Source organism: Somniosus microcephalus, chromosome 9, assembly GCF_052327205.1.
Source record: "Somniosus microcephalus isolate GS21.2 chromosome 9, FLI_Smic_1.0, whole genome shotgun sequence".
Classification (NCBI taxonomy): domain Eukaryota; kingdom Metazoa; phylum Chordata; class Chondrichthyes; order Squaliformes; family Somniosidae; genus Somniosus; species Somniosus microcephalus.
Genome location: NC_140995.1, coordinates 90,065,453 through 90,085,229, shown reverse-complemented (window position 1 = coordinate 90,085,229; position 19,777 = coordinate 90,065,453). Strand labels below are relative to the sequence as shown.

At 43.3% G+C, this 19,777-nt stretch overlaps 1 protein-coding gene across 1 annotated transcript; it reads left to right on the top strand.

The window, feature by feature from the left end:
• Nucleotides 1-785: 785 nt before the first annotated feature.
• On the top strand, nucleotides 786-12,741 carry gdf7 (growth differentiation factor 7). The gene is made up of 4 exons (XM_085996214.1): nucleotides 786-1,205; nucleotides 7,873-7,880; nucleotides 10,147-10,164; nucleotides 11,542-12,741. Exons 1-4 carry the CDS (start codon nucleotides 881-883, stop codon nucleotides 12,421-12,423), a joined length of 1,233 nt encoding a protein of 410 aa, XP_085852340.1. The 5' UTR covers nucleotides 786-880; the 3' UTR covers nucleotides 12,424-12,741.
• The last annotated feature ends 7,036 nt before the right edge of the window (nucleotides 12,742-19,777 follow it).

The following is a 19,777-nucleotide window of genomic DNA, read 5'->3' as shown; positions in this document are numbered from 1 at the left end:
TATTTATTTATATATATATATGTATATAAGATTGGTGCGGAACAGCAGCGCAGTCATGTGATAGTGTAAGGAGACACCGAGTGTGTTTCAGGACAGTTCAGGGTTACTCTCGCTTATGTCTCACGCCGTCAGATCATTGCAGGGGTTGGATGATCGTGAGATTTAAAACAATTGGGGGAATAATGATCTCACCCCACCCCAAGCAAATCTGTTTACTTCCGCAGGAGAACTGAGAAATAAATCAATAAATAATTATGTGCTATGACACCCAAAAAAAACACTCGCACACGGGCGGTTAAAGCGCAGTAACCCAGCACCATCAGACAGTGGCATCATCCGAGTATTGCTGCATGCTTTGAGGGACACTGCACGTTCGACGGCACCTGCAATCTAGTCGTTGCAAAAGTTACACAGCAGCGTGAATCGTGTATCAAAAACTAAAACGCTAGCATTTTTCCCCCAACCCACACATTGAGGATAAGGGAGCAAAGGAGATTTACAACGGAGCAAGACGGAGATTCTCTTTATTTTTTGCAGTGCAAATCATTGATTAAAATTGCACCCTTATTCAGAATTCATTTGCGGAGTAATGCTATCCCAGGAGTTATATCTCGTGCTTTCTGAACCCAAATTGTTAAAAAAGTTATATATTTAAAAAAAAGTTTTGCTGGGATAAAGTTTGAGCCAATCAGAAGCGCAGTGGGGGCGCCCTGCTCCGCGGATGGCTGTGTGTGCTGGAGTTTGAGCGGCGCTCTCTCTAATGTAACCAAGTCAGCCATCCGGGGGGAAGGTGAATGTGCAAACTCCATCGAAAGCCATCTGAACACGCGTTCAGCCACCGGCTTAAAGTCCTCAGATCTCGGACACAAGCTCTTCCAGAATGGATATACCGAAGGCTGCAGCCCTTGTGTGGTGTGCGCTTTGCTGTTGTTGGGATTTTCTTTATGTCCTCGAAGCTGCTACGCTGGGATCTCTGCAGGATTCCTCTTCTCAGGATGGTCCTGGCTCCTCATCATCTCTGGACAGAAAGCACGATCGGACCTTCAAGCGCCATCACACTCGCACCGGCACGGTGGTGCCGCATGAGTACATGATGTCCCTTTACAGGGCCTTGTCGGAGAGTGAAAGGAAAGGGTTGAACAGCAGTCTGCTCCGAGCCCGAACCCGTGCCAACACTGTCACCAGCTTCGTGGACCAAGGAAATGGTGGGTAATAAAGGGGATTCCGTTAAAGAGCAGAAAGCTCGCCGTTTTAGCTGGAAATGCGTTTTTAACAGTAGCCTGGAAATAGCTCAGCGGCGCGAAATACAAGTATTTATTGTTTTCATCTCCCAGCAGTCATTTCTCTCATTCCAATTCTAATCAATTCTCTTGAATAAACAGACAGAGGCACGGATTAACGACATATCTATATATTTAGATGTAGGCGTATAGATAGGGACAGAGAGAACCATCAACTCATTGACCTGATCTCACGCAGACTGCATGCTCAGTCTGCAGCTGGGATATGTCCTGAGGAAGAGAAGTTGATCCAAAATTACTGTAAGAATTCTTAAAATATACTCGCCAGAAGCATTTCTGCAGTTAAACTCACAGAGCTATCGACTGAACCAATCGTTTGACGTAATAAACATTTGCTAAAACCTACTGTTTGTGGCGCGTTGCAATTTAAATTGCACGGGAAATCCTGGGTATTCTCGTAATGGATTCGTTTTATAGATGTTGATTCGCTGGCCCACCATTGATGTTCTCGACAAATAGAGAGGGTCGAAATAGCGACAGCATCTATCCAAGAAACATGGCCAAGGGTAGAGTAAAGCTCCAGAGACCCGAGGTCAATCCTGTACCTGTTCTGGACCGTGCATTTCAGTTGTATACATTTTAATTTCTGGGTATATGAGGGGCCGCACAGCACTTAAAGCTAGTGGGGTGACGATCGCATATTAAGCAATCAGATAAGCTGTTAGATGCGGGATGTGACCTGTATAGTATCTGCAGTCTGGGTATGTGAGCGAGAAATTGACACGCGGTTTAAATGTAGATCACAATGTCCTTTGAAAGGTGGACCACTTGGAACATTTAATGATACAGTGAGACAAACACAACACATGGTTCCCGTTTAATATTCGAAACCACATAAACCCCACGCAATCAGCTCAATTCGGGTTAGATCACTGTCCAAAGCCTTTCAACCCAAATTTGCAAAAAAAATGTGTGGGTGAGGGCCGGGGGTGGGGGGTTCATTTTCAGAAGAAAGTGATCCTTTCTCCAATGAAGCCAATAAAACAGTAGAGTTGGGACACGCGATAACGTCGAGATCAGAAGGATGTCATCTTGTCAAGATTAAGGAGCCCCCCCCCCCCCTCCCCCGTTATATCTCAGGTCACTGCGCCGACTTTCCTTGTAGTGAATGAAAGCAGAACATTTTGGAAATACACGACAGGTCCGCCAGGAACTGAAAAGGGACGGTTAACGTTCCGGGCATCGTTCGTTCAGATGCTGATGTCGTGTTGTGTATCTTCAGCACTTGCCATTCTATTATGTATCTTTGTGTCGTCTCTTTTAGGCGGCTGGTTAAATGTTGCCAGGCTGCTGCATTGCCAATTTAAATGAAGTTTAACTGGGTACCATCTGGGTTTTATTAATCTCCACCATTAGAGCATCAGCAATGAAATGGACTAAATTCAGGCGGAAATACTGAGTTAATGTATCTCTCTGTGGAAACGCTTTTCCAGTTCTTAACGGCTAAATAATCGACGTATAAGGAAACAAAACCACTGTTATTGTCCAAGGTAGCCCACGATCAATATCACCGCCCCCCCCCCCCCCCCCCGCTGCAGCACCATCTTAAATCATACTCAATGTCGCCAATAAAATGTGATAGAACACGATTGATACAATGCTATTTGGGGTTTGTGTGGCAGGTTCGTGCACATCCCTTCGAAAGGGTAATTAATATTTCATTTATAAACACGGCCTTTTAAAAAAAAGTAGGTGAGTGATGTTTGGATGTAGTTTGAAAGTCAGCCAAAATCAATATTTCTTTTTTTAACTGTTTCTTACCACAGTTACATGGCAGTTCCGAAGCCCAAGACAACGTGTATGTCCTGTGTTAAAGGGTTTTCTCCGGGGGGGGGGGGGAACACATGAACGATTTCTGCGACTGACTGACAGGGACGATGTTTGTCAAGATCATCCACGCCATTGTCTTTGAGAGGAGAAAACATCACCATATTACAACTGCCTTATACACACATAACGTCGCTTATTGAAATATCGCATTTGAAGAGGTAAACAGCCTGTAACCATTAACCACACACAAACTCTAATGTTCTGGGTGAGCTACCCTAATGTTTCAATGCAGCAGTGCCTATAAATGTGGCAATACAAGCAACGCGCCAGTACCGTTAAATTCGTTATTGGGAATAAAGTAGGAAAGAATCCCAGGTAAATTGAAGGCTGGACGCATAGATATTGCCGTTTGATAAATTGCCTGTTGCTGCAGCGTCGCTGATGTCTGTCCTAAACCTAGTTGCTGAAACAGCCTAAGTCAGTCCAAGAAATAAAAACAAATGAAAGAATGCTTAAAAATGTATTAAAAAATACACGTGGTTTGTTCAGACAGGACGCTCTTATCCAACTGTTAATTTGCGTGTCAGTTTTGAAAATTGTCGACTTTAACACCAAGCTTTTCACAAGGCGTTCTAAACGGGGCCAGCCACATTTAATAGTGGGTCTTATTCCAATGCGGCAACATTAAGAAACTTCGCCAGGAAGAAATCCGTAAATCAAGCATGACATCAATGTTAAACCATTTCGAAAGTGCTTAAACCGTGTTTCATTAAAAGGAGGTGTTTTGGCAAACGTTCAGCCTAAAGTGAAATGGAGTTTTCAGTAATTTGGCGGCTGCTGCACGTTTCCAGCATCTGACATTTCCGATGCGAATGAACGCAGCATTCGGAAGCTCGGCAGTAAATCCAAGTTGCGGTTTCTGCATGTCTGGGTATATCTCGCATACACTTTGTAAAACTATTAAACGGGAAGTCTCCCTATAACGTCTAGATAGATTTTAGATTTTCAGACATTTGCTGCAGTTCCCCCCACTAATTATTATTACAGTTTTAGCAGCCAAGGCACAAAGGCGTCGAACAATTAACAATTCGCGTCAGAGACCCACAATGTTGTTCTTGTTATGTGTCCTTTCCATTCCATCACGCTTAGACCGGGGTTCTATGCATATGTTTGTGTTTTACCCTGTACCGTGGATCCACTCCTTTGCGAATTTGCCCAGATGCTAAAATTATTTCCTACCTAGCTTATACCATTGGCTACCAGCACTCACCTTAGTAGGACTGTATTAAAATACTAAAAAGAAAGACTTGCATTTATATCGAGCCTTTCACGACCTCAGGACGTCCCAAGACGCTTTACAGACAATTAAGTACTATTTTATAAGTGTAGTTACTGTTGTAATGTAAAAATTAATCCAAACAGCGTATATTATGATAATTAGATAGTTAAAATGAATACAGCCTGAGTGACATTTTAAAGATGTAACAGCCGATAAACAATAACCACACACCAGCTCTGAATGAAATGTTCTGGCGAGATACCCTCATGTTTCAATGCAGTACTACCAGGGAATGTGGCAATACAAGCAGTACAGCTAAATTGGTTTGGGCTGCACTCGTAACAAGTGATGAGAGCTTCTCCAGATAACTCTGTGTCACTTGTGTTCTCGTAAGGTGATCCGCCTTTTTTTAAAGCACCGAAGTATTTCCTAAACAGACTGCATATCTGAGATTTGTTAAATCCAGACAGTACTCGTGGATGATGTCATTCCAGCCGAAAGGTTATCAGGAAGTGCGACATTCAGTAAATACCTGTTGCAGCGCACAGTGAGACACAAAGCCGACTTCTCCAGCAGTATTGCAGAGCCAGGGCACTAACGCGCCATTAATAGTGATATGGACAGGTGCCGTCCATTCATAAACCATCTGATTTTCACGTCACATGCAAAGCATACTTGAGCATGTCTTGAGAAACTGGACGGGGCAATTACTCGCTCTCATGATAACTCTAAAAGTACTGTACGGCTACATTGTGTTAAGTGGCTGTATTTATCCACACAAAACACCGGCAGTTTATTTACGATTTTTTTTTAATGTGGCGCTGTTTAATGTTTGGTGACCTCGCTGATGATTAGAATCCAAATAAAGGACAATTTGTGCATTCATATTTCAATCATATGCTGGCACCCGACAATAACCTGTAGGAGATAGACTTTTAAAAATAGGCAATGAATCTGTTGTGCTTTATTTTCATATCAGATTACTGGTGACATCACATTATCGTTTTGACATTCTACATAGTTTAAAACCGCAGAGAGGGGAAAAAATGAAGTAAATGGGACTGTTCATATTCCACATAAAAAGCGTTTGAGTGCAGTATTTAGCCCCAGGTTAAAGCATTGGTCCCTGGCACATGAGAGCAACCTCAGTCTGCATCGTTACTCGGTGTAAGGGCCGCGGGCGCATTGAACGGCCATTTGATTGATTATGAAGCTGTTAGTGAAAGTAACTCAACCTATTTCACACACACAGGCGGCACATCCACGTTTTTGCGTTTGTATTTCGTAAATACAAACTTGAAAGCTTGGATTCGATGCTCCTGATACGGATCCATAACATGTCGTTGTTCAGTGTCATTACTCAGGCCGCAGCTGCTGTTAGGGGAAGGGGGGAGGTGGCGGGGGTTGCCATCCTGGAGCTAGTTTCCAAGCCATTGCGTGCAAATATCTGATACCTGCAGACGACGGAGCCGCTTTAAACATCCAGTTATTACTCTGACCCACATTAACCCAACAGAGAGTGTACGCGTTCGGGCTTTTAAATAGCTGCAAGAATTCAATTAGACTCATGCGTTTTTAAAACCAAAATAGGCCTTAACTAAAGATCCAGCAAACTCTACAATCCAGCACCATGCTCCTGTATTACACGAATTAGCAAAATTACTTCATTTTACTTCCCCAGTCAAGCACTGCTGAGATGAATTTACGAGAGGAAAATCCCGAGGTGACCCTAGCATTGATGGAATTGCATTTAAATACCAGACTATGACATGAGAAAGTCGATATTACTGGGGAGTCGGGACCTGACCCGGTCATTGATTTGTTTAAACGCGGTTTTTTCTCTCTCCATAATTTATTATTCACAGTTTACACAAAAGCCGAATGACTGATAGCCGCGGGCAAAGGTGCACAGGTAACCTTATCTGGTTTGTATCTAAGTAAATTATCAGAAAGAAATGTGTTTAAAATGCGGCTCACCAGAAGGCAAGAGGTTAATGTGCAATTAGCATTTCAGCGCTGTGTTTAGCTGCGAGAAATGTTGTATTCATCAGCACTGGTTCGATTACATCGCGAATAACGCGTTCACCCAGTGCGCGCCCTGGAATCAAACTACCGCATACTAAAGATTTCCCCCGAGAACTGCCATGCAGTTCAGTGAGGGAATGCGACGGGGACCAAGGCTTTTATCTCAGATTCAGATATGCTAGTCTTCTCTGTTAATAAGTCAAGGGGGTTACTAAACGATATTTTTCCCAGAACGAGAAAGAAGCAAGTTAGTGACAGGAAGAGATTTGTATTGCCTGGTTACATTATGATGAATGCACAGCCAATTCCCAATCATTCTTGGCTTCTCGCCTTTTGTGACTTGGTGAGTTCGACAGCCAGTTTGGCTTCCCCAAAATATTAAAAGATCCCCAGCTAAACTCGGAAATAAAGTCGCGACCGGCCTCCCAAATATACTGAAACTCCAAAGATGTTATCTCACACTGTTTGACTTGGCACCAGGTGCAGTATAACTTCAATAAAATAACAATGAAAAACCTAAACGCTGGAAATCTAAAATAAAAACATAGAAAACTGAAAGTTCCCAGCAGATCATTCAGTGTGTGTAAAGAGAAAATACAGGTTATGATGTTTCCAGTGTGTGGCCCTTTACCGTCTGAAACCTATATTTTCTCTCTGCAGACGCTGACGGATCTGAGGTGCTTTTCCAGCGTTCCTGTTTTTATTGCAGTCTGATTTCTGTCCCAGTGCAAACTGAGACTTTAGAAATGGCCAGATAGTCCACTGGAGCTCCGGGAATGTTAGAGGTATATATCTCACTGTTTTGAATGTTGTAAGACTATGAAAGCTGACAATCCTTTCCGCAGCCTTTACTGGAAGCGAGTGCGTGCCCCCTCCAGCATTCTTTCACGTGAGGCGAAAATGGATGTTCCAGCGTTAGGAAGAAAAAACGCGCGCACTTCTTCCTGCACTCTCTAGTGTTAGAAGAAAGCAACACTCATGTCTGTACTTTCTAATCTTGGAAGAAAGTGGATGTTCTGGCCCACAGTCTTTAATATCAGAAAATGGACGCTGCTGCGCTTCCAACCCGAACATTTAAAAAACGAGTCACCAGGGCAATGGAGGGCTGTGCATGCGTTCAAGTTCCATTGTCGCTGAGCACAGTGCTGTCCACGGAGACACCTATGGCAGTATAACTCTGGTCTGCTTTGCTGCCTGTGGCCCTGGGCTGAAACCCGATCAATAATATAATTGCACAATCGGAATTTATTATAATAATGAGGTTCCACTGTGCTGGGATCTATAATTGAGCATTTTATGAGCAGTGTATCACGGGCTCAGGAACATGCGTTGGCAAATGCAGATGCGTTTCCACTCAATATAAACTGCAGAGCAGTGTAACAACGTCTAACCTCAGCTGTTATCAGCTTGTAAGATCACAACAGAGAACAGATTGACAGCGACTCGCGGTGAAGCAGGTCAAACCAAGTCTTTTGGGCTTTGGACGGTAGTAAACAGACGAATTGGTCTGTGCACTGGGGCGGAAAAATATCTTTAATCGGCGATTGGCCCTTCCTCACTTTCCTTTGGCAACAACCTTCCTTTTCCCGAATCCTTAAATTCGTCATTGGAATATACAGCAGTTACCAAAATAAATAGGAATGCTCGCTGTTGTGGGACCGGGTTTATCATTGCTGTTACAGTGCATTGCCCCAGTTTCCTGAGTTCCAAGCCATGGGATATTTGTACCAAAATGCAGCGATTGTTGTTTCACTTACAGGTGCATCAGACTTCTGTGTAAAATAACTGCAGAGTAAATTGAACACAGAGACGAGTCAATAAAGCGTAATATAATTATACAACGCGACAATCAATTCGTTTGGGAGATAATGGAAATATTCATTAAACAATCTTTCTTGTCCATAACAGCCCGTATTGTGTCTTGTGTGCGCTGAAACACAGAATAAAGGGCGCACGGTTGAATTTAGTTCCTTTTATTTAGTACTTTCTCAAGCAAAGGAAACCAACGTAATGACTCGGCGGTTTTACTGACACAGATTTTTAACAAAAATACATCTTAGTCCCAGCATTAGTTTTGGAATGTATTTTTTTATTTGCTTGTGTGCTCCTCATATTTTGTCATAATTTAGAAAATGTTAATTACGAAGCACAACGCTCATTAATGACTCGGTGAGTAGCTGAATCATAGAGACCAAAAGGATTCCAGTGTCCATCCCCGGTTTGTGCTGGGTTCGCTGATCTTTGACGGGGTTAAAATTGGCTTCAGCACTCTGGTGTTACGGAGGAGAAATCATGCAGGGTTTCCACTCCATATCACTCCAGTGATCCGTGCTGGAAGTTGTGTGTGTGGACACTGGACAACGACAGGAAAGGGAAGCTTTGTGATGCCCCCCACCCCGTGAACCAATAGACTGTCACGGACAAGGCTCATGCATCAATAATAGCCGCTTGGGTGAGGTAATGATGAGTGATCTGTGTATCTGCACCCAGGAAGTACGATATGTCTTCAGAAGAGGGGAAAGTAGAAAATTGGTAAGAAAAATAAAAACAAAAATAACGTTAGATACATGGGCATTTCTGTTTGATTTATTAGAGAATGCACTTTACTGGTTATGGAACACCAGGCTACTGTAATAATGAAATATTTAATGCAGAATGTAGAGGTTTACAACTATGGGCACTCATGTTGTCTGTTGGCAGAGTTTTGGTGCATTTATTGTTCTAGACAGGCAATACCACTTTTTTAATATTCCTTCTTGGAGCATGGGTGATGCTGGCACGGTTCTACCTATCGCCCATCCTTAGTTGCTTTGAGAAGATGGTGATGGAGCTTTTCTTTGAACCTCTACAGTTCTTGTGCTGATGGGGCTCCCAAAAGGTGTTAGGTAGTGAATTCCAGGATATTGACCTACTGACGAAGAAGGAATGGCAAGTGTGGTGTGTGACTTGAAGGGGAACTTGGGGATGATGGTGTTCCATTAGTACTGCTTTACCATCCATCTCGATGGTAGATGTGGCAGGTGAGGGAGGTGCTGTCAAAGTAACCTTGGTGACTTGCTGCAGTGCATCCTGTAGACCGCACATGATATAGACACAGTGCACTGATGATGGAGGAGGTGAATGCTGAGTTCAATGACAGGGGTGCTAATCAAGCCAATTGCACTGTCCTGGATGGTTTCAAGCTACTTGAGTGTTGTTTTGGCAGCACACAACCAGGCGAGTGATGAGCATGCCATAACACTCCTGACGAGCCTTGTAGATTGTGGGGAGGCGTTGAGGGGTCAAGAGGTGAGCAACTCATTGCAGAATCCCCAGCATCTGCCCTGCTCTCATAGCCATGGTGTTAATATGGCTGGTCCCATTAAGGTTTTGGTTAATGGTGACTCCAAAGATATTTATGGTGGGGGACCCGGCAATGGTGATGCCAGTGACAGTTAGGGCAGGTGCTCTCAATCTCCCTGGCATTCAGCTCTTGTGTTTTTGATACTGCTTAACTGGAACTGCTATTCTGCCATTATCTGGAATCCTCCTGTCCAACAATTAAAATTTAAATGTTTAAGAGTACTGGTTGCAGTGCGTGCATTTTCCAGACATTTAAATTAACTTGGGGTAGGTTTACAAAGCAAGTTTGACATCTCGTACATGGTCTCTACAGCCACACCAGGCCTGATTGTGGCATTGTATGCAGTGGAAACTGTTTTAGAGCATAACCACAACTTTATTTTTGTTTTGTTTTGCTACAACGTGAATAGGATGAGTAAGGATCTAAAGGTACATTCTCACAGAAATGTTGAATCTTTCAAACAGGTGGGAAGAGTAAAAACCGCACCAGAGTCTGCTGCCTCAATGAAAGGCCGTTATTCTCCTTTAGGTTAGTGATTGGGCAGTGCCCCTAACCTAAATGTTGAATAAAATATCCAAAATGTTTAAAAAATGGTTGAAATATGCAGCAGGTAGGTCAGCATTTGAAAAGAGAAAAGACAGGTTAACGTTGCAGAGCAGACCCCAAATAAAAATAAAATAATAAAATGCGACCAATTAGCTGTGTCCCAGTGTAACGATGGGCCAGAATTTGCAATGGGTATGACGGCGCAGAGTACACCATCATACTGCCTTTCAAATGGCCCGCAAGTTTGGGATTTTGCATGTGCGAGATCCTGAACTTGCGATCTGTCAACATACACGTTGACAGATCATCCGCACGGCCAAAAAAAACCATTTGCTTGCGCAGTTGGGCTATTTGCCCACCAACTGCCCAGCAATTGCGTATGAAATTTTATGGGTGATGCAAACAGAGGCAGGGCCTGTTTGCATCAGCGTAAGAGGATACCTCAGGCATGTTTTAACCATATTCATCTCAGAAATTGGATAGATTAATTGTATCACGAGGTTTTCTTGTTTCTGCGAAGATTAGAGTTTTAAAGATGTAGATAATTATAAGCAAAATTAAATTTTCACTAACAGAATTAAGATGTAGAGCAGTTGGTGAAGCTAATTAGGAATTAAATTCCAATCCTGTAATGTAATTAAATCTGATTACGGGATTCCTTTCTGAAATGATGTAAAATCTAATTCTATTTCCTGATTGGAGGACCAGGCCCGCGTGATCCTAGGTATGATTCCACACAGGCTGCGCCGCGGGGATCCAGGAGCCGCCCTGCAGCACGCAGCGTCAGAGAGCAAGTGGACACAGGAGGGCCCCCGTCAAGGAGCTGCCTATTCTTTTCACAGGTCCGATGCGTACTCCAGAGCTCCACCGCCCACCGCAATTTTGGGGCCAATATATATTTTCTGAGGAAAGGTCATCGACCTGAAACGTTAACTCTGTTTCTCTCTCCACAGATGCTGCCTGACCTGCTGAGTATTTCCAGCATTTTGTTTTTATTTCAGATTTCCAGCATCCGCAGTATTTTGCATTAAATAGCGACCAATTAGAAAATTATCAAAGTGTGCACAACTATTACAAATGTGTACAACTATCTTTAACTTGCAAGTCCTTTTTCACGATCTATTTATCTTATTTCAGTGTTGGTTTTATTTTATCTTTCTTTGTTTCCTGTCTGCACGCATTTTCCTTCCTTCCTTCACTATTCTCCCATTGCTTCATACGTGACCTCTGCTGAGTTGAATCACTCGCTTTTTTCAGACGGAGCCTCCTTTGAGAAGAAGCAGAGATACCTGTTTGATATCTCCAACCTGCCAAACACTGACGAGCTTGTGGGAGCCGAGCTGAGGATTTTCAGAAAGTTCCCGGAAAACCTGCACGCGACGCTGTCCCGGGGAGGCAGCATGTATCGGGTTTTACTTTATTCCTGTAAAGAGCTGGGAAATCACCCACCAAAACGACTCGATTCGCGGACAGTTGACATCCTGGACGCCGATTCATCCAAATGGCAAGTGTTTGACGTGTGGGAATTAATGAAAGGCCACATCACTGCAAGCCTACTGTGTTTAGATGTGGAAATTATTTCCGATTACTCCCAGGAGGCTTTAGATCCCAGACTTTTGGGATTTAATCGCTCTGATCTCCAGCCTCAGGAAAAAGCCCTTCTGGTGGCGTTCAGCAACACGAGGAAAAGGGAAAACCTCTTCCGGGAGATCAGAGATAAGATCAAATCGCTGGGTGGGTCGGATTCACTACACGCCAGTCAGGAACCCAGTGTCAAGCGCCGTAGGAACAGGAGAACTGCGTTTTCAAGCAGACCCAGCAGAGGAAGCGGGAAAAAAGCCAGATCGAGATGTAGCCGGAAACCTCTTCATGTCAACTTCAAGGAGCTGGGCTGGGACGACTGGATCATTGCTCCTCTAGATTACGAGGCGTACCATTGTGAAGGGATCTGCGATTTCCCGCTCAGATCCCACCTTGAACCCACTAACCATGCCATCATACAAACGTTGATGAACTCCATGGACCCGGAGTCCACGCCGCCCAGCTGCTGTATCCCATCCAAACTCAGCCCCATTAGCATTTTGTACATAGACTCGGGCAACAATGTGGTTTATAAACAGTACGAAGACATGGTGGTGGAATCGTGTGGATGCAGGTAGCGCCCTGCGATTGGTCGACGAGAGGCCAGTGGTTCCACAATCGGATTTTACGTGAAGCTAAATACTGCAGCGAGTTGATGAATGCTAAGGCGCCAAATTGCTCGAAAGTGCATCTCACCGAGGTCCCGCCGGAAGGGATGCTCACCTTTGGTCAAAGGGAATGGCGATTTTCTGGGTTTGAGGGACCTTGCACCAAATCAGCGAAAGACTCAACAGTCTTGCGTCTCAACATTTTGTGAATTGGATTACGAGCCACACACAAACACACAGATATTCTTAATTTGAAATGAGATGGAAAGACTGACCCCAATGTGCCAATTGATGCTTACAGATTTTTTTTTTAAACCCTCCAGGGACGGGTGCTGACAGGTTGGGAAGTTCACTTAAACGTAAAATCCATTCCATCTGCTATTTCTGTAGCGTGACTTAGCGCCCACATTCAGTCATTATTTGCAATCTGATCACTGACTTGCCCTAGCGGGGGCATCCCTGCTGTAGCGGAGGAGCGGCCGATCTGGTTTTCATCATTATTAACATGTGCTAACAAATGTGAGTCAGCTGTAAGCGGAAGGCCTAGACTGCATTCATTGAAAAGAAAGCCCAGCTCTCTCCTTGCGAAGATCACATATTTACATATCACAAATTAACCCTTCGAGGACTGAAACGCAAACTTGTTTGGGCATTATACCACCCCTCCCCTCGTGAATCTGAAAAATTCGACTGTTGAAATAGCACAGAAGTACAATTGTATTTAGAGGAAACCAAATACAGTGACTTTTTAAAAATTGATTAGGTAGAATATTACTCCATTACAATTCTAAATCAGTTAAACCATTGGGAAAGTCTGATTAGGACGTTCAATATCAACTTCACAGTAAACTGGCACCAGTGTTAGATTCGAACTATTTAAAACATTCCCCCTGCTCTAAAGCTTTTTATTTGTACCAAGTATTTATGGATGCTGCCGCCGTTTCAGCTGTAACATGTCCATTGAGCTCAGACTCGAATAGAAACAAACAAAAGCAACTACTGGAAACGTTAATCTTGCCCCCATTTTTATACTTTTTAAAGCCCTTTTCTAATTTATTTTAGTGAAGTATTACTGACCATTCAACGTCATTGATTAAGGCATATGAAATGGACACGAAATTGTCATAATCCTAAAGGGAGGCTGCTTCTTTAAATAGGTCGGAACGAATTTCCACTAAACATTTGGAGTAATTAAAAAGAGTCAGCAAACTAATAAGTGGTCGGTCTGATTTTGCCCACCATTATAATAAATGCAAGTAAAATATTGAAGAACTTAGATTTGCATACCGCCTTATCAGTCTCTCGTTGTGTTCCAAAGCCTTCCCATCCAATGAATTACTTCTGAAGTGCGGTCACTTATGTAGACAAAAGCGGCAGCCATTCTACTCGCACCAACCTGCCACAAGCAGCAATGAGATGAATGGCCAGGAATCTGTTTTGGGTGCTGCTGCTTGCAGGAGGCGTGTTGCCCAGCAAACTTGGAGAATTCCTTGCTCTGCTGAGAATGAAATAAACTCAGAAATGTAAACGGCCATAGTGTTAATTTTATTTTATTTTTCAACAGAAAGAACCCAGAAAAGTGCAGCTTTAAACTGATTTTGCAGCTCTGTATTTATACACCAGAGGCACACGAAAAAAGCAGTTCAAAGATGGCAAAGCTCCTGTAGAATTAACCGAATCCATAGATTTTATACCTCACGAATTAAATATAAATACAACACTTCGCACAAACGTGTGAAGTGTGTGAATCAGAGGCTGATTCTTTTGTTCAAATTTACTTAATGTATTCCCCCCTAATTTCTTGTTTCGTACTGTACAATAACACTTACGTCAGATGGCAGAAGAATTGGCATAGGGTCGGAAATTAAACGATCTCGATCATTTAGTGTTAAATAGGATGAAATAAAAGTAATCAGGAAATTGTGCCTTTATTATGGCTTTGGACAATCTTGGCATAAGGAGAAACTCGGTTCATTGTTGCGATTTACTCAGTTATAAGTGACTGTTTAGTTCCAGATTAGAAGACTTAGGGTTTCAGCCAGGGAGCAGTGAAGCTAAAGGTTATTTCACTCATTGAGCCCTGCCATTTGGGTGATGTGTTGAAATGAAGCGTCATTCTCTGGCCTTCTGATGACAAAAACCCTACAGTAATAATTCTAAAGAGCAGTGGATACCCCTGATCCCTAGAAATCCTTGAAATTTAACTATATCTACGGCTCGACTATACAGGAAATTCGGCGTCTCATAGAAACATAGAAACATAGAAGATAGGAGCAGGAGTAGGCCATTCAGCCCTTCCAGCCTGCTCCGCCATTCAATGCGATCATGGCTGATCATCCAAACCCTAGCACCCGGTCCCTACACCGACAGCCATCCCACCCAAGCCCTATCCCCATAACCCCGTAACCCCACGTATTTAATCCCCCCTAACACTAAGGGTCAATTTTTATCATGGCCAATCAACTCATTGTGCCAGTCTCCCTTTAACCCCAGTGCACTTATAAATTGCTGGCCGTGTTATTTCCACCTCCAGCTGAGATATTGGGCGAATTAAAGTCTATCAAACGGTAACACCGAGAGGCTGTGTGCACCTGAACGTGGAGGGAGGCGTAGCAGGGAACATCCTCCTCCCCGCGCCTACATGCCTTCAGCTAGTTGGCCTGTGTTCACCAAGACTCGGGCATCTAGCTGCAAATATATGAAGCCTCGGTGCCGCACCTCTGTGACACTGGGACATATATCTACATTATTAAAGAAAAAAAGCTACCAGTCTTCTTCTTCTTAGGCAGTCCCTCGGAACCGAGGATGACTTGCTTCCACATTAAAAATGAGTTCACAGGTGACTGATTAGCCCAATGCGGGACCTACAGTCTCTGTCACAGGTGGGGCAGATGGTGGTTGAAGGGGCGGGTGGGTGGGGTGCTTGGGTTGACGTGCGCTCTTCCATCATACCAGTAGAGCCAAAGAGGCGCCTGATCCAAACGCTGGAAGTGAGCAATATGCAATGCTTCTGGCTGGAAGGACGGTCTGAAACAAAAACAAACCTATTACTATAAAATGATGGCACTTTATGTGCTCAATTCAGACTTTGCATATTGACGAGAGACCAATTACACATAAATCTGTGTGTTCACTGTTATGAACGTCACCAACTCCGTGTTCTAAGGACCCCCCTATTGCCCATGACCTCTTTTGCTAGTTAATTGGTCGATAGACTTTCCTACGTGGCCCAAGGTCATGAGCGCAGATGAAGTGTATTCAATGTAGCGCTGAAACTTCGCCTAAAATGACAACAGATGCCTGGATCATAAACTCAGTAAGGAGATTAGTATTTAAAGTTGAAGGCATTCTTTTACAATTGGTTTCAAGGTATGCCACAGCACACCTTCCATAAAAGCGTCCACTGCTTTTGGAATTCCCAGTGCCAGAGATAAATCAAGCTTTCAGCTATTGCTTTGTGTGGTCAAATCAAACGACGGCTGTGCATTCTCATTACAGACGCGATGTTAAAAATGTAACATTTGTAAACGAGGACTTAAAATAGATTTTATTTTATACACGGTTTTACATCCTTCCCATGCAGGCGCAGAAAGAAAGGATACTGCATCTTTAAAGAATTATGTTTTATAAAGTCCTGTTTTCAATATCTGCAGTCTACTTATAATTTCCTGAATGCGGCAACAGTCACCCGCGATCTAATGGCTGCCTGTAATTATCCAAGATTACTGGCATAGAAATGCTGAATATGCAATGCATTAACTTCGAGAAATATATTTCTGAGAAAACCAAGGGAATAAAAGGAAACCCTTTCCCCCCCTAAAATAGGCCATTCATGACAACGGTTCACAAACTAGGAAACCCGAGTGCGGTTTGTGCCTTGCTGTAAAGGCGAGCGAGACCCTTATTACAAAAAAACGATGACTAGGTAAACTGTTCAGTTTAAAAAATGTCATTGTTACAATGTGCCATTTCTAAGATCATTTCGTTTGTTAACCATAGCCACGTGCGTTCGCATCAGTAGCCGATTGTTGATTGAACTGATTTTTGCCCCGGCTGATCGGCGGCGAGTGCACCGGCGCTAACCTGGAATCTGGCCCCGTGCATCAATCACACGGACCTCGACCCTGTTCGTGCCACTGGAAATTGAGGAAACCAGCAAGAATGGTGAGCTGAGGGTTCTTAGCGGATGCCCTAAACTGGCTCTGTTCTTTATAGTCCCCCACCCCCATCACACGTTCGCTTTTTTTTACATCTTCATTTGCCTTCAGTATAGGCGAAGTGTAGACTATCAAACTGATAACACCACATGGCGCTCTCATTTGTGTTTTTACAGCTCTAACTCCTTCCCATATATATGTGTATTTAGAGACATCCATAAAAGCAATTGACATATCAGTCTAAATCCAAGTATGAAACCAGCCCGTATCCTGACCTTAACATTTATCCGAATCTTCATCTTAAAGGAACCATCTGTGTTCTATTACACACACTGTAAACCTTATGCTAGTCCAAAATGCTCCCGACAGCAGCAAATTAAAAACATTTTGCTGAATTGACTCTACCTGGTCTTTAAGTTAAGTTTGCGCATTTTCGTGTTCCAGTGGATGCACAGGGTATAAACTGTCAGGAATAGTAATGGAGACTTTTTATCACAAAGAAGAAGCTTGTCTCCAGTTGGGAGGATCTCTTTATCCTGGCACAATACTCTTTATGCACTGAGTTCTGGATAAACGCAGAGCGCTTCGAGAATCCCAATGTGCCATTCACATCCAATCTCAGTACGTCGAAGACCTGATTGGTGCATCACCATGATCAAACTGAAAAAACCAACACGCTTTAATCGGAATTCAACTGCACTATACAATCTACAAGCTTTTTACAATGCGAAGAGACTTGTATGGCTTTTGCGGGCCTGGTTAGGCTGGATTCAAATCAAATCTAAACAATGTTCTTCTCTACTCAGTTAACGGCTGAAGTGCTTTGTGCTTTAAACATAAATTAGTCAAATATGGTTACAGTTCCACAGCTCCACTCTTCACCCCGGTTCTGTCTAAAATGTCCCATGCAACCGAAGGTTGGGGGCCTTTCGGGAAACGGTATATATTTGCTTGGATAGTTTCACATTTCAGTTATGCATAAAGTATGTCGTTTCGTTAACATCTCTCCGTTGAAGACAATTGTAACATGAACAGTTTTGCGTGTAAAGTGCACAGTGGGTTCTATGGTTGTGCTGTCGGGAACTGGACGCGACGCCCACCCCCGCATCCTGGGTTGTATAGATCGGATAGAAATATTATTTACACTGCCAATAATCCACTCTGCTGGTAAAATAACTTTCGAGCCGCCAGCGTGACCCACGCGTGAGATAACTCACTTCTCGTTTTGAGAATGAAACTGCAATACACCAGAGCTGAGAAGGCAGCAGCCTCACTGTCACAGCTCGCAGTCTCTGCACAGACTGGTGCCACAACTCTGCAGCAGATATTCATGGACTGTTTATATGTATTCTATGCTTTATATTGACTGTATATATTGAACTGTAAATTAAATGTAAACGGCAATCTATTTTCCTGGAAATATTATATAGTAGTATATATTGAAAGTAAGCACTCTTTGTATCTCTTCTAATACTCTTTTTAAAATTGTTTTGTACAGACTATAAGTTTTATTAAATATTTTTATTAATAATTAAAGAGAGCACCTTCAAACAACGCGCAGATTCATTATTATCTCAATGAATTGTCGCTGGAATCACTTGGCATCTGGATTGGGTTTGTGGGATGGCTTGGACCAAGGAAACGCTTTCCGGGAGCTTGCTCCAGATCTCAGCAGCTCTCAGCCAGGGGCACTTTTCTTAGTTTCAAAACAAGTGAAGTATAAATTAATGCAGAAATAAAAGGGTATCTTAGTGCGACTTGCTGGTATGAAAGCTGGACTCAGAGTTGAGCACTGTAACACCAGTTTTCATTCGCTGTTGCAGCATTTGACTGATGTTCGTCTCCTCTAGCTTAGAAAACGCTACACGCAGAGCTCCGGTCAGACTGGAAGGGGATTAAAGGGGACTTTCCGTCCTACGTGTTAGATCAATACCTATTTAGAAGGAACGATTATTTTATTTCTCCACTCTGAAGGTGATGTCCCGGAGCATCCTCCGCCCTCTTGTAATTCACCCAATTGGCCATTGTTCGCGCGTTTGAGCGCAAACAACAGGTCCGATTCCAGTGGAAAACCCATCCCCCGTGGCTTACGATTTCCTGGCCAGCGTTCTCGGCTAGCACCCGGCCGCAGAATCAACCCTAATGAGTGCTGGTGGGCTATTTAACAACGTGAACCATCACAACCTAGTCCAATCCCTGCCTCGCCTGATGTCCATAAGCCTGCGTTTTCCAGCGGAATTACCAGATAGTGATTTGGAACACTGGCTGGTTTCCCTCTGGTAACGCAAGTATATAAAATCACAACCAGGAATCAAACATTCAGCCTTCTCTGGTTTGTGTGACTCGGTACAACATAAAACACCGTATTTATCCGCTGAACCATCATAATCAGCATCACTTTTAAATGTAACTTCCATCTAGTATCACCTGGATTTCAATGCCTGGCGGTAAATTGGCTGGTCGCATTTCCGTCTTCTGCTATGAGCTGTAAGTACTGGAGGCGCAGTTTTAGTGGTTTAATCAAATTCAAGTTTCAGGCTGACCACCCAGACATGAGACAATCCTTAATTGAAAAATAGCACTAGCCTCAGTGGGAAGCTGTGGGAAACGGCGAGATCATCTCACCCCCATCATACCGTCCCATCTCTTTCTGGACCATTGCTTTGAAGTTGTAAATGTTTGCAATTAATTGCCTACCGTAGGAATACTGCTTACTGAATATTCTCGACCTGACATCGGGGACTTGCTCTCATGCTGCTCGGGAAATATAAAGAAAAATTCTACCTAAAAAAAAACAGCACCCTAAAACCAAGGATAGTGTCCGATCTCCAATTTAAAATGATTCCGGTTAGAGGTAACATGGGAACTGGAAGATTGCTTTCATTCTTTTCTTGGCCTTTGAGGCGAGCCCACGCTTGTGCTTTGAATACGTTTCGAAGAATACTTTCACAGTGTTCTAGTACTTTGAGGGCCGAATTAACTTTGAAATAAAGCCATGAGCATTTAATGCCGGAATTTATCACTGAAAATTGCACTGAGTGGCAACCCTCAAGAATGCCCCCCTCATTAGAAGATTAATGGGCTTTTAATGACTGGTGATAAAAGCATAACCGTGGGCCATTACCACAGAGTGGAAACGGCAATGATTGTGCCACCTACATTGACCA